Raw genomic sequence first — 15,785 nt, forward strand, 5'->3', positions numbered from 1 at the left:
ATCAAAATTTTTAAATTTACTTTAAAAATTACAAATGTTATCTATAATCTATATCTATATCTATAATTTATATTTATAATATATTAAAAGTGTGAAATGTCGTTTGAACTTTTCGCCATTCATTAAAAGTCTTTGCTTTAGACAAAGTCGATTTTTCACTATTTTTTTCCTAATATTTAAGAGTTGAAAATTAATTAAATATATTTATGATAAAACTTTTCCTTATTAGAAATCACCAGAATTAATAACAACTAATACTTTTTTCATTAGTTTAAGAATTCTAAATTAATTAAATTTGATTTTAAGAAGTCTTCACAATTAATGATAACTAATATTTTTTTATTAGTTTAAGAATTCTAAATCAACTAAATTTAATTTTAAGAAATTTTAAAAGTCTATAAATCTACATCTACATCTACAATAAATTAAATCCATTAACCACTTGAAATTTTTTGTGGTAAAATATATATGTTTTTACAATAAAATATATGTTTTGAATATTTTGCACTTTATTAATAGCCTTTGCAATAGAATAAATCGTCTAATTTAAATAATAAAAAATTACACGTGCGAGGCACGTGCGACTAAACTAATTTATTAAATAAATCTCATGTGCATACTGCATAATAGGGTAATTTCAATCAACCGATTAATTAATTGTGTCTCATTGCAACTTGATTACGTTAATTAATCAGTCAAAGTACTTCAATTTATTTTAAAAAAATAAATATATCATTCTTATGTATTAAATAAATCACATGTACATATTATGAAAATTACTTTAAATAATCGATCAATTAACTATGACTCATCGCAATATGACTTGTAATTAATTAATCAATTAGTTATGCTTTATCGCAATAGAATTATTTTAAGTTGTCGATCAAAAATATTAGATTTATTTTAAATTTTGCAATATATTATTGTTAGATATTACACAAATCTCGTGTGCATATTGCATAGTAAAATTAGTTCAATTAATTGCGCCACATCGCAATAGAAACACTTTAATTAATCGGTCAAAGTACTTCAATTCATTTTAAAAATTAATATATATTATTGTTATGTTGTATGGAGCAGAGTATTGACCAATTAAGAACTTTCACATTCAAAAGTTGAAGGTGACGAAGATAAGGATGTTGAGAAGGATGTGTGGATTTATCAGGAGAAATAGGGTTACAAAAAAAATTATTCTAGAGAAGGTGGAAGTGGCTTCTTGAAAGACAAGATGCGGAAAGTGAGATTGCGATGGTTCAACATGTGATGAGGAGGTGCGCAGAGGCTCCAATTCGGAGGTGTGATAGGCTAACAGTGGATGATTTTAGTCGAGGTAATAGTAGACCGAAGAATTATTGAAGGGAGATGATTAGGCATGATATAAAGCGGTTACAGCTTACCAAGGACATGACTCTGGATAGTAAGGTGTGAAGAATGCGAGGTAGATGGTTAGTGAGTAGGAGTGCGTCCATAATAGTAGGGAGAAGTGTTTTGTTTGTCTCTATGTCTGTAGTTTGTTGTCTGTAGTGTTCTGATTATGTTGTGATCTCGAATAGATAGTTTATAGTATCACTCTGTTGGTGTCTTGTTTCTTTTAATATCTAACTGTGTGCTATCCCATTCTGTCGTTTTATTTCTTATTTGTTATATTGTTATCTGTTCTAAGCCGGAGGTGTACAAGAAAAATGTCTTTACTTAATCTAAGGGTATAAACTACGTATATATTACCCTTTTCACAACCCACATTATGGGATTGCATTGAATATATTTTTATTGTTCTTAATGTATTAAATAATTCACAAATAAATATTGCTTAATAACATTACTTTAAATAATCGATCAATTAACTACGCCTCATCTAATATGATATGTCAATAATTGATCATTTAATTACGCCTCATCGCAACAGAATTAATTTAAGTAGTCGGTCAAAATATTTAAATTTATTTTAAAAATTGTAAAATATTATTATTAGATAAATCGCATGTGCATATTGCATAATGGGATAATTTTCAGTTAATCGGTTATTAGTTACGTCTCATCGCAACATGGTTGCTTTAATTAATCATCAAAGTAATTTAATTTATTCAAAAAAATTAAGTAGCCGTTTGACCATGAAAATTACTTTTTTTTCGGAGTTGGAGTTGAAGTTGAAGATGAAGTTGGAGTTGGAGTTGTGTTTGACCATGTCTTTTTAATTATTTTTTTTAGACTTGTGAAAAATCTTTTTTAAATATAATTTTATACCCTCAACTTTTAAAAATTATCAAAATCACCCAACTGCTAATTTATCTATTAACATACAACTAAATATTGAGAAAATAATTTATATGTCTTCAATTGATAAAATAATTAACAACAAACTAACTATTATGATTGTTGTTCTTCTAAAATTTGAATAAAAATATCATAAACACGAGCTAAATAAGTTTATCTAATCATAGTCGATTGAATAGAGAAAAAAAATATTTTGATAAATATGATTGATAGATATAAATATATTTTATATATTGTTCAATTCGTTGATGAAAATTCTTAATTATTTTGACTTGAATTAATTATTTTATTGAATTTGATCTTTTTTTTTTAAAAAATATGGAATTTAGTTAATAAGAGGGGTTTGTGTAAAAATTTAAAGATTGGGGTTATATGTAACAATAATGAAAGTTGGAATTGAAAGTGGAAAAAAGAAAAAACAACAAAAAATTGTTTTCACTTTTCGAAATTTAATTCCGGAATTATTTTCCAAATTTTCATCGCCAAACATAATTTTCAACTCCGAAAATTTTTTTCGGAAAAAAGAGAAAAATATCAATGGCCAAACGGGCCCTTAATGTATTAGAGGGAGGTAATTAGGCATGGCATGAAACACTTACAGCTTACGGAGGATATGACCTTTGATAAAAAAAAATGTGGAGAACGTGAATTAGGGTAGATGGGTAGTTGGTAGGAGTGCGCCCATAATAGTTAGGAGGAGTGTTTTATTTGTATTTGTGCATGTGGTTTCTTGTCCGTAGTGTTCTGGTGATGCTGTGATCTCAAATAGAGAGTTTATAGTATTATTCTGTCGATATCTTGTTTCTTTTTTTATCTAGCGGTGTGTTAGCTTATTTTTGTTGTTTATTTTTATGTTTTTTATTTGTTATACTGTTATTTGTACTAAGTCGGAGATCTATCAAAAATAATCTCTCTACTTCATCCGAGGTAGTGGTATGAACTGTGTACACTTTATCCTCTCTAGACTCAACTTTATGAGATTGCATTGAACATGTTATTGTTGTTGATGTATTAAATAACTCACATATGCACAGGGGAAAACCTAAGTATATTTTCGAGGTGCTCCAACACCCAGTAAACTCGACGCGGAATAGGTATAATTACATAGAAAATATACAAAAATAGGTATAAAACATATAAAAGCACCCACTAAAATAAAAGTTGATTGGGTGCACTCACATATAAGTTGATTCTTCACTAAAGGGACATCTCGAGTTCAAACCTTGTTGAGGTAATTTTTATTTTTTTAATTTTTTAATTTTTTTAAGCACTCACTATCCTTAAATTTTGGGTCCGCCACTATACATATTGTACAATGGAATTACTTTAAATAATTGATCGGTTAACTACGCCTCATCGTAATATGATATGTAATTAATCGATCAATTAATTACGCTTCATCACAACAGATTTAATTTAAGTAGTTGGTCAAAATATTTAAATTTATTTTAAAATTACAAAATGTTATTTATCAAATAAATCTCATGTGCATGTTGCGTAATAGGATAATTTCAATTAATTAGTTAATAAATTACGCCTCATCGCAACATGATTACTTTAATTCATGAGAAAATATATTTTTTTCCCTCTGAACTTGTCCTCCAAACTCACTTTAACATTTAAACTTAATTTTCGTTTATTTACCCTCCTTAATATCTTTAAAGTGAATTATTTTCCCCCTGATGCTGATGTGACATTTAAAAAAAAAGCGCTTTTCAGATTTTTCTTCTTTTTTTCCCACTTATATATATATATATATTTATTTATTTAAAAGAAAATACTCCTTTCTTTTTCAATACCCCCACCCCCTTCACCTCTCATCCCCACCCCACACACCTACACCCCACACCCTATACCATTTTATTCTCCAATACATCAACAAACAACAACACCCATTTTCTACAACAATTAATTCTTCCATTAACAACCTCAAACACATCCTCCAACAACACTTTCCTCCATTTTTTTTTATTTTTCTCCATTAATACATTCCAACAAAGAAATTGAAGACATTAAATTGCTTCATTAATTCAGTTCGAAGAATAACAAAATTGAAAGAAATTTTTGTAACTTTTATTTTTAAAGTTCATTGTTCCTTCTCTATTCTTTATTTATGTTTACATCTCTTCAAGGGTGAATTTGGTGGTTGAAAACTTGAGAAAGTTTGATTGAAGGTTGAAATAGTGTTTAATGGAGAAAAAATTTTAATTTGATATTTTTGTGATTGTTCTCTAATGGTCTTAATTAAGGAAAATGAAAAAAAAAAAAACTGGAGGTGGGGATGAGGGTTGGCTGGAAAAAGAGAAAGAAATAGAGGGGGCGGGGGCGGGTGGTTTGAAGAAGAAGAAAAATGAGGGGTGGGGGTGGAGGAAAATTGAAATTGAGGTAGGGTGGATTTGATAGAGGAGGAGAGCTAGTGGGGGGAGGGGGGGCGGCGGGGGAGGGGGACATAAAGAGGGGAGAGGTGGGCAGGATGGGGTGGGGGTGTGAAGAAGAAAGAAAATAGGGATGGGGGTACACTTTGTATTTAATATATAGAGAGAAGACATCTTTTCCCCCTGAACTTGTCGTCACAACTCACTTTAGCACTTAAACTTAACTTCCGTTTATTTACCCCTTAACAACTTTCAGATGAATTAAATTTCCCTTATAGCTGACGTGACAAAAAAAAAAGCTAGTGAATTTTTTTTTAAAAAGACCACTTTATTGCTATTTTTATTATTATTATTATTATTATTATTATTATTATACATACATACATACACACACACAAATATATATATATATATATATAAACATTAAAATAAAAATGTCTTCTTCATCACTCCCCTTCCCTATCCCCACGCCCACGCCCACCCCACCCCCAACACTCTATTTCTTCATCTTCTTCATACGTAATTCACTTCCTATCAAGTCCTAATTAATCCAAAATTTTATTTTTCGACAATCAAAAAGGGTTCAAGATTGATGAACAAGTTTGATTCTTGGCCAAAAATTTCATGTCATGCGAATATCATCTATACCATTTTCAAATTTCGGACTGTTTATGTCATTTCTGTAGACATTTTTGAGTTAGAAATTGAAAATTTAGGAGTTTTGAAATTTTGGGTTTTGGTTAATGTGAAAGAATTTGGATTTGAGATTTTGTGTGTTGATGTGTTTTTGTGATCATGTACTTGTATTTAGTTTATTGATGGATTTGCTCAAGCTAATTCAAGTTAATTTTGCATTTGATGAAGAAAAAAATTCATTGAAAAATTTTGTGGTAATGGTGAAAGAAATAGAAAAAGTGGTGCTTTTATTTGAAGAAGAAGAAGAAGGAAGAAGGGGAGGGGACGGGAGCTGTAGTCTAATGAAGAAGTGGAAGGAATTGGGGTGGGGGCTGTGAAAGAACGAAGGGGGTGGGGATTGTGAAAAAGAAGAGAGAAGGGGGGTGGGGTCTATTTTATTTATATAAAATATATTTTTTTATAAAAAATATAATCTTTTAAATATATATATATAATATTATTATATTAAAATAATATATATTATTATTAATAATAAAAATATAATATATATATATTATATTATTATTATATATATATATATATAAAAAGTTAGTGTGTGGGATTATTAAAAAAAAAAAATCTTACGTGGCAAATGACATGCACCGATTTGGCAATGATGTGGCGTGCGTGTAGCGCACTCTCCGTCGTGAGAATGGTATTCAGTTTTAAGCGCACTCTCCGTCGTGAGAATGGTATTCAGTTTTAAGGGGTGAAAATAATTCACTTTAAAGATGTTAAGGGGGGTAAATAAACGGAAATTAAGTTTAAGTGATAAAGTGAGTTGTGGCGACAAGTTCGGGGGGAAAAAATGTCTTTTCTCTAATATATATAAATATACATACATATATATAAATATAAATAAATATATTTATAAATATATATTTATATAAATAAAATAGTATATATATTTGTTATTTTTTTTTTAAAAAAAATATATAAAAATAATGTGGGAGGGATTACTTTTTTTTTTAAATAGTAATTTCTTGCGCGACAATGACGTGGCTCCAACGTGGCATTGATGTGTAAGCGAGTGTAAAACACTCTCCGGTGTGAGAGTGATATTCAATTTTGAGGGGTGAAAATAATTCACTTTAAAGATGTTAAGGGGGGTAAATAAACCAAAGTTAAGTTTAAATGCTAAAGTGAGTTTGAAGGACAAGTTCAGGGGGGGAAAATGTCGTTTCTCTTAATTCATCAGTCAAAAATATTTTAACAAATGCAATATTCAATGTTACTATAATTAATTTGTCAATTAATTCCGCCTCATCGCAATAAAATTACTTTAATTAATTGATAGCAGATGAGAATATACTGAATATGTTGTTGTTGTATTGAGATAAATGCATAAAATTAAAGGCAATAAAATATTTCATGTGATTAACTTAACTATCTAAAATAACGAATGAAAAATATAAAAAAGAGTTTTAAAATCTAAGCTAAAAATATATAAAAATTTCATTGAAAGTTTAGATGTTCAATTAAATCAAAGTTTAATTGACGTGTTTAAATAAAATGTCATCAAACTATGGTAACTGTTTTAATCTTGGTAAACAAAATTAGCTTGTATTAGAATGACAATGGTGTGGTGTGGGTGCGGCGTGGGGTGCGGTGCAGATTTTTTTTAAATCCGTAAATTTTAAAATCGCATCACATCATACTGCATCATCTTTAAATCCGTATAAACCTGTTCCACATTCATACCTGCGCATACCCGCATTTCACCATCCCATATTTTTCTTTTTTTTCTTTTTTTGAAAAATTCGTAACTTCATTGAAAATCATAATATTTTCAAATCTACAACTAGAAAATAATAACAACTAATTTCTATTATATCACTTTTCACTAATACATTGTCAAAAAGTATCATGCGTACAAGTAATGATCAACTATCATATTTTTTAAAAAATTAATAGTGATATTAAAAAAGTTATAAAATTATTTATTTGTAGTGTTATACATGTCATTTTGAGTATCATAAAATTTTAAGTAAAGAATACATATAATTTTAGGTATATTCATGAGAATAATACTAATTTTTAGTTTTTTTTTTTAAATTTAAATCTGCATACACCGATAATCCACACTGCACCACCCGCACCATTTAAAAAAAATTAATTTAATCCGCACCGTATCTGCACTGCATCACATAACTTAAAATCTACACCACCTTGCATAGCTTAAAACCTACCCCATCCCGTACTCGTACCATTTCATTGCCATCCTTAGCTTGTATCACTGATGGAAGGTGATAGTTATCCTATGAAATTAGTTAAGATGTTTGTGAGTTGATCTAGACTGATTATTAAAAATAAAAATAAAATTGTATATGGGAGGTGTTGTGGCCTGTGGGTCAACCGTGGCATTTGATATATTGGTGAGGTTTTCGCTCCATAGTCCACACCTTACTCGCCCCCTCTCTCCCTTTCCCTATATTGCTCTCTCTGTAGTAAATTTCAGTGCTGTGCTGAAGAGAGAGAGAGAAGAGGGATTGAAAACCGCCTATTTATACCTGTTGTTTTCTCTTCATTCACACACACATTTGTTTCTCTCTTTCTTCACTCACCATTTGCAACCAATGCTTGCTTAACCCACACACCTTTGTACAATCATCCTAACCCTAGTCTCTTCTTACAAAATTCTCATCTAACTCTTCACAATTTCACTCTTCTCCCGCTTTGCTCCCCGATCGGTAACCTCTTTTTGCGATGCATTTTAGTTTGTATTATTTTTGTCTCTCTCTATATATGTAGTGTTCGTTTACGGTATGTTCTGCCGATTACTGGTTTACTACTGCATTTTGCTTTTAGAATTTCTAGCTATGTGTTTTTGCTAGTTTGCTTAAATTGCATGCGTGAAGTTTCTCTAGATTAACTGTGGTGTTAAAATGAAGCTGAACCGTAGTTATGTACAGGTAGAAGACAAGTAAAGGACATATCTCTTAGATGTTATGATTCGCCAATCGGTAACAAGCTCACTCGTAAAGTTAAAACGTCTAACTGAGCTTTCAGGACAAGTTTAGAGGAGCATATTTAAGTATCTTAGAGAAATTTCAAATTCAATTTGAGCAAACTAACGAACACGAGAAGCCTGTAATGGAAATGCATGCAGCAATAATTTAAGAATCAACACGAACTATTTTTCACAGATGAAATTAACACAACTTAAAATACATCTTAGCGGACAGAGTTACCTAGTAACTGACACCGGTGGGAAGTGTTAGGTATCCTGTAGAATTAGTCAAGCCACACACATCATCAAAATAAAACAAATAAAAATGCATCAGATAATCAATTATTAATTAGAAAGTGGAGAATTTCAACAAACCTAATCTTATTTGGACTGGAATTAATACCCCCTTACCGAAAAAATCCCGGACATATGTTGTAAAGTGTTGTACACGTGACGAATGTGTATAACACCGCTTAACCTTTTTCCCCGTCTTCTTCGTTTAATCTCCTTTCTTTCTTATAATCGAGAGGTTCCACCAGAGCACATTTTTCCAACAAAGTAAAGACATAAGAGTTGAACAACAAGTTTATGCAAAGATTAATGCCTAGTGAAGGACAACTTATGTAGAAATTACTTTTCCGTTGGAAGTTCACATTTCCTGCCATAGATAGTTTGGTATTTCCTATACGGGCATATTTTCGACAGTGTTATTTGTTTTTTTTTTTTCATTTCTAGTCGTTTCCTGCCTTTCGTCCTCTTTTCAGTTTCTGCCAGAGCTTTGTTGAGAGCAATGAAGATTGCTATGGCAAAAAGCTGAGATGAAATTTTGTTGTTGAAACAAAATGAAAGGAATTTGTGTCAGTTGGGGTTTAAGAGGGAAGTGGGAGTGGTTGGGGGAGTGGTCTTTTTGGTTCTCTTCTACATGATGTGTAATTTAATGGATCAATTTTTATTGTCTTAATTTTTTTAACAATAATATAACTAATTTTTTTTTTTCTATTGTTGATGACCATAAAGAATGGTGAAGCATTCTAAGTTGACTGGCAAAAGGTTGTGGGGTGGAGGAGTTGGAGGAGAAACGGGTATGAAGGTGGTGAAAACGATGAAAGAGAAAGAGGGAAAAAGAAAAGAAAAGAAAAGAAAGAAAAAGGAACAAACCAAAAAAGAAAACCTTAAAATGGAGATGTTCAATATAGAGTGTATAAGATTGTATGACAACCTATTAGACAATGACACGTGGACAAGTTAGTTTTAAACGTCAATTTTCATTTCACGCGCTTTCAAGGTGTACACACCTTTTCCAAGTCACTTCTTAAGGGGGTATAAATTATACTTCGAGCGAGATTTGGGGGTAAAAGGATGTACGTAAAGTTAAAATGGGTAACTGAGTTTTGGGGGCAAGTTGAGGGTGCAATATGTATTTTCCCTTAAGATTACAACAACATACCCAGTGTAATCCCACAAGTGATAATTGATTGTTTTAGTTTGTATTAATCTCATCTTTAAAAATAGTTTCTTTTGGGTGTCGTGGTTATTCTGATATTCTCGCTGCATTTCCTTTACATGCTTTGCCGGATGTCTCCTAAGATAATTTCCTCAAATTCTATCACTGAATTTGTCTAGCTTACTTAATTGAGCTATTGAAATCAGGCGCAGTCAAGTACAGTTAAAATAAGTAAATGTATCGTTCAGATGTAATGCTTCAGCAATCAGTAACAAGCTTTGTTAAATTTCTCCATTTTATATTTCTCATTTATTTTTGCTATTTATCCTACTTCCTGTTCCAGTTCAGTAGCCTTATTTATTTGCCAGAATCTTATAGAGTTACAATACGGATCTTTTTGAATTTTCCATTTTTTTCTTGTTCCTTAAATGGATAGTGCAATGAGACAATGACAATATTTTTTTAATCAAGTTTTCTCAATTAATTTCTCCGTGGTTATTCCAGACATTTAATTGAGATCCAATAGCAACGGTTTTTGCAGCAGTACTTGTTAGTTTATCTTAAACCATTATATCTTCTTGGCTGCTGAATAAGCCAGGCGAGTGGCTGCAGCCATTTATTGCCTGATTGGTATGAGCAGTGCTAGATAGTAGTATCTGAACTCTTGCATGACAAATTTCTTACCTATTCCTATGTTTATTGGCATTATTAATGATTAAATTTGCGGTTGCTTTACATTGTTAAATAGGTCACAATTGGTTATATATCCTGTTCAAAGTAAATATTGATCCTATACAGCTGTAGTAAACTTGAAATTTGTCTGTCTTAACTTTTGAACTCATTGACTGAACGTGTTTTCATCTCCTTGTAGACTATTTACTTGCTCTTTCAGAACACATCATTGATAAATTTGGTGCCTTCTGTATATTTCAGGTTTTATTGCATTTTGGCAAGAACCGGCCGGTTGATCTTAGGTGCAGATCGTTACTATTCAGTTCATTTCAGGTCTCTTACTCAGTTATGGCCAGTGAAACGAATACAGGTCTTTCAAACGGTAACGGCAATGCTCATTCTACTCCACAACGGACTTACCAGGTTGTGGTTGCTGCAACTCGAAATATGGGTATTGGTAAGGAGGGGAAGTTACCTTGGAGACTGCCTTCAGATCTCAAGTTCTTCAAGGGTATCACTGGGGTGACGTCAGATCCTACAAAAAAGAATGCTGTTGTTATGGGAAGAAAGACTTGGGAAAGTATTCCTATTGAACATCGCCCTCTTCCTGGCCGCCTCAATGTCGTTCTCACACGTTCAGGGAGTTTTGATATTGCTACAGCAGAAAATGTTGTCATCTGTGGAAGTTTAGGCTCTGCTTTGCAACTATTGGCAGCCTCGCCTTATTGTCTATCTATTGAGAATGTGTTTGTTATAGGTGGCGGCGAGATTTTCAGGTCAGCTTTCTCACTGCTCCCTTTTTTAGCTAGCCTTTAATGCTATTTTTTCAACAATTAATCTTCTTGATGCAGAGCTTCCCTAAATGCTCATGGGTGCGATGCGATCCATATCACTGAAATTGAGACTGATATTGAATGCGATACTTTTACTCCTGCTATTGACACCTCGGTGTTTCAACCCTGGTACTCATCATTTCCAGTGGTTGAGAACAAGATCCGCTATTCTTTTACCACTTATGTTCGTGTGAAGAATTCCGGAGTAGAAACTGTTAATCAGGCAAATAATGAGATTCCTGAGAATGGTTTAGGCTCTTCTAGTATTGAGGTTAAATCATTTTCATTCTTGCCTAAAATGATATTTGAGAAACATGAAGAACACATGTATCTGAGTTTGGTTGAAGAGATCATTTCGAATGGCATACTAAAGGATGACAGGACAGGCACTGGTACTTTGTCGAAGTTTGGTTGCCAGGTAATGAGAAGTACAGATGCAGTCCAGTATTGTCTTTTTCAAAAAAGATAAAGCCTCGTTTGTATGTTTTTTTCTCTCTTCTTTTGTTTTGGGTGTGTTTGAAGAAGTGATTATGTCAAGTAGTTGAGTTGGGAGAAGTGAGTACTGGAAGTAAAATTGGTAGGAGAAGGGTTTACATTTGATCACAATGTGAATAATGAAAAGGGAAGGAAAGGTGAAGCTTTGCATATAACCTTATTTTAGCCTGCAGAATAATATCAAACAAATTCCTCTCCTTTTGTTTTCCCTGTTTATATGTACCGGTAGTTTGATGCCTGTTTGATGTATCTGCTGCCATAACGCTGTGATGTTTTACTGTCGCTGCAGATGAGATTCAATCTACGCAGATCTTTTCCCCTTCTTACAACAAAGGTATTGTGTTATATATTGGTTTGTAGATAATGTGCTTTTGATTTAACCCACATACAATTCTCCTACTACTACAATGTGAACCACAAGCACAGATCATTTGTCTTATTTCGTTTATTATTTTGGGTTTCAGAAAGTCTTCTGGAGAGGTGTCGTTGAAGAACTCTTGTGGTTCATCAGTGGATCAACAAGTGCAAAGGTTTCATTCTGTTCCTCAGTGATTGTATAATTTGGGTTCTGTTTCCTTGTCACTAATGCTTTGTGCAATTTGTTATGGCATTTTGGAGATTGTTACTATTTTCTTTTAGTGATTTCTGGTGATTTAGCTTAAATAACTAAGATGTTTTAGTTTAGGTCCTACAAGAGAAGGGCATTCGTATTTGGGATGGCAATGCATCCAGAGATTATCTGGATAGGTAAGATCTTCTCTCGCTTCTTGCTAGTTGCTATCAAATCTATTAAATGTTGGACCATCTAAACTTTGGTATTCCATTTCAGTATTGGCTTGAGGGATAGGGAGGAGGGTGATTTGGGACCAGTATATGGGTTTCAGTGGAGACATTTTGGCGCTAGGTCAGTGTTTGAACTTACTCATCTGACATACAGTTGGTCAAAACTCTAGAGTTCTGTGTTAACTTGTTCCATTGGACCTGCGATGTACAGGTACATTGACATGCATACTGACTACAGTGGCCAAGGGTTTGACCAATTGGCTGATGTTATCAACAAAGTTAAAAACAATCCAGATGACAGACGTATCATTCTTTCAGCGTGGAATCCTTCTGATCTTAAACTGATGGCACTCCCACCTTGTCACATGTTTGCTCAAGTTAGTATTATCTTGATTTTTTTTGTAGAGAGCTTATTGTTTATCTAGTTAACTTCTCTTTCATCTTGTGGTTGTAGTTTTATGTAGCCAATGGGGAGCTATCTTGTCAGATGTATCAGCGATCTGCCGATATGGGTTTGGGAGTGCCATTTAACATTGCATCTTATGCCTTGCTGACATGCATGATAGCTCATGTTTCTGGTATGCTGTCAGGATATGGCTATTTTCTCATGCGCATTATGTAATAACTAGCAAATTTCCTCCCTGCTTAAAGGCATGATTGTAAATTGTAGACAAGAATTCTGACTAAGCAAAAAAAATATTGCAAAAACTCATGTTCTTGGTGGGGAATGTGAAAATGGAACTTTGCCTTTCTCATGGGGCTCAATCCTTGTCCTTTATGAGAAAACCCTATGCTTTCATATTTCTGGCTAAGTTTCTATGTAGTACTGCTTGACGATATGGCCAATTACTTTGCATGTGCATTGTTAAAAACATATCTAACTTCAAAGAATTTGGAACTTTGGAATCGCAAGTTTCCATGTATATTGGTATTGGAAAAATCTTTTGATGGTCATTCGCTGATCATTCTACATCCAGCCCACTTCAGTTCTTTTTGTTTTACGATTCCCCTCGTGATTTTTGCTCTACCTTTTCTTTGCAGATCTTGTTCCTGGTGATTTTGTTCATGTCATAGGAGATGCTCATGTTTATCGCAATCATGTCAGACCTTTGCAAGACCAGCTTCAGAAGTTGCCTAGACCTTTCCCAGTAAGTAATGGAATACTCATTTTTTGCTGTTATAATCTCTCCCCCCCCCCCCCTCTAACTTATGTTGGTTCTGAATGTGTGCAGGTGCTGAAGATCAATCCGCAGAAAAAGGATATAGATTCCTTTGTTGCTGCTGACTTTAATCTTATTGGTTATGATCCTCACCAGAAAATAGAAATGAAAATGGCAATTTGAAGTTCCATGGAGTTAGTCCTGGAATTCCTCTGCTCTTGCGATATGTTGCTCATACTTTGAGGCAAGTGATGGCACTACTTATTTTCTCTTTTCTTCTCTCTCTGATTCCCGCATGACCTAATTTTCACTGTTCAGGGTTTAGATAAAAGAATCTGATTTTGACGTTAAGTTTTTCTAGTTTTTTTTTTTTCAAACAAAATTATGTGAAATTTCCTGAAGGCATTGTCTCAGATCCATTGCTTGAAATTCTGAGTGTAAGAGAAGTATGATGCCCAAACTTACCCATTTTACTTTTCTTGGTAAGTGTTGCCTTTAGGAAAAGGGGGAGCACTAGTTGATGGTTGTGGAAGCTTTTGTTTATTACTGTTGCAACCCTCGTCTTTATGATGCCAAGTCAAATACCTGATAAATTACTGGAGTTTATTGGGCACTTCTAAAGGTGTACCTCTGGCTCCAGTACCCCTGTCAACCACTAGAATACCTACCGCTCGGTCATAGGTTGTAGTAGTAAATGAAACCTGCTGTTGAGCTACTTGAGCTCGTTAAGGCCTACGTCAATCAGCTTTTTCTGGCAGAGTTTTGGTATGCCCTACTCAAGAGGGAGATGAGCCTGTCTGTTTTCGCTTGTTGTTTAATATTCATCTACTCTAGAAGGCTTTTTTTGTTGAATGGAAGGCATATCTTCAATATCTGTTATTATCCAGTGATGCATGATTTTAATCTGATAGCTCCGAGGTACATGTGTCTATTAGAAACTGCCTTTAGAGGAAGCACAAATCTCCTTTACAAATAGAGGGCAGATTTTATGTATCAGCATTGTTTTACCAATGATGTGTGAAATATATTTCCTTCACTGTCACGGTTTCTTGCTGATGTGCAGGTGTCAGAATGCTTCTTAATATCTTGTTATATGCTTAGGTATCTTCTGAAAATACTGTTCTTGATAATGTCCCTTTGCCTACGATTACATGCTCTGATGATTAATGACAATGGTGCTGAAACCAGCTAGGCACAGGATCTCATCGAGACCTGATTAGGGTGGGATACTGTATTGTCAAGGCCCATTGAAAATATATAGAACTGTGCTTTTTATTTTTATTTGTGTAATATTGGCATGTGATGAGCTTAAATGGAGTGGCATGGTCAGAGAGGATTCATCTAGCCGACCCCAACTTTTTTGGGATTGCATAGTAGTAGTTGTTGTTTCTAACCTCTGCAGTTTTCCCTTTCTGAAAATATTTTCCAATATTGTGGCTTGGACTCTTATGTACTCTCTTCCACCTTTGGGGTTTCTGGAATCTATCCATCTATAACTATGCTTTCAATTTTTAATATTTTATGGTGTTTATTTCTTTTTTTCTTATTGAAGTGGTCGATGCTTTGTTTTTCTTTCGTAACGGAGAGCTGGTATTGATGTTGTTTGTACAATTTTGCAGGTAGGACAGCTGAGGATGTCTGAGGAGTTATTCTATAGTTGGAATCTTCATTATTATAGTTGTGGAGAAAATGTTTATTAAGTATTAGGATCTGTTAATCCTTTAGCCTCAAATGGATTCGTGGTTGCTGAAGTGATTTAGAGTACAATAACTTTCCTTTTGTCTCAAAACTTACCTATTTGGCTTTACCTATGACAATACCCTTGCTCTTATGCGGTTTAAATCTTTTTGTTGATGTATTGCTTAAGTATTTGCTAATTTATTTGTGTATCATTTCATGCTTTTGGTTTAGCTCTATGTTGTTCGGACTCTTGAAAAATGTCATGAGTGCGTATTGGATTCTCCAAAAGAAATGTATTTTGGAGAATCTGACACGTGTGGCGCATTGAACGTGAAGAGTGCACAACTTGTGTTTAGCTCCATCTGTGTCTGAGTAGATACTGAAGAGAGCAGGAGATTTGTATATTGCTACTAAGATAATTTTATTCTAATCAAATAGTGGTTC

The 15,785-nt window shown here is 33.2% G+C and overlaps 1 protein-coding gene across 2 annotated transcripts; it reads left to right on the forward strand.

The window, feature by feature from the left end:
* Positions 1–7,511: 7,511 nt before the first annotated feature.
* On the forward strand, positions 7,512–15,503 carry LOC107840424 (bifunctional dihydrofolate reductase-thymidylate synthase). 2 transcript variants are annotated; one of them, XM_016684281.2, is made up of 12 exons: positions 7,512–8,014; positions 10,652–11,166; positions 11,242–11,641; positions 12,008–12,052; positions 12,183–12,248; positions 12,404–12,465; positions 12,548–12,622; positions 12,713–12,878; positions 12,956–13,079; positions 13,543–13,649; positions 13,734–13,905; positions 15,281–15,503. In XM_016684281.2, exons 2-11 carry the CDS (start codon positions 10,739–10,741, stop codon positions 13,842–13,844), a joined length of 1,584 nt encoding a protein of 527 aa, XP_016539767.1. In that variant the 5' UTR covers positions 7,512–8,014; positions 10,652–10,738; the 3' UTR covers positions 13,845–13,905; positions 15,281–15,503. The 2 variants fall into 2 exon arrangements, with proteins under 2 accessions (XP_016539767.1, XP_047251132.1); XM_047395176.1 differs by having other exon boundaries at positions 7,676–8,014; positions 14,725–15,351.
* The last annotated feature ends 282 nt before the right edge of the window (positions 15,504–15,785 follow it).

This window comes from Capsicum annuum, chromosome 8, assembly GCF_002878395.1.
Source record: "Capsicum annuum cultivar UCD-10X-F1 chromosome 8, UCD10Xv1.1, whole genome shotgun sequence".
Classification (NCBI taxonomy): Eukaryota; Viridiplantae; Streptophyta; class Magnoliopsida; order Solanales; family Solanaceae; genus Capsicum; species Capsicum annuum.

What these genes read in the sequence shown, in the direction of transcription:
- LOC107840424 (XM_016684281.2), top strand. Translation starts at nt 10,739, where the DNA reads ATGGCCAGTGAAACGAATACAGGTCTTTCAAACGGTAACGGCAATGCT. An exon ending in TGTCGAAGTTTGGTTGCCAG is followed by an intron (nt 11,642 to 12,007) that starts GTAATGAGAAGT and finishes CTGTCGCTGCAG; the next exon opens with ATGAGATTCAATCTACGCAG. An exon ending in TCCAGAGATTATCTGGATAG is followed by an intron (nt 12,466 to 12,547) that starts GTAAGATCTTCT and finishes ATTCCATTTCAG; the next exon opens with TATTGGCTTGAGGGATAGGG.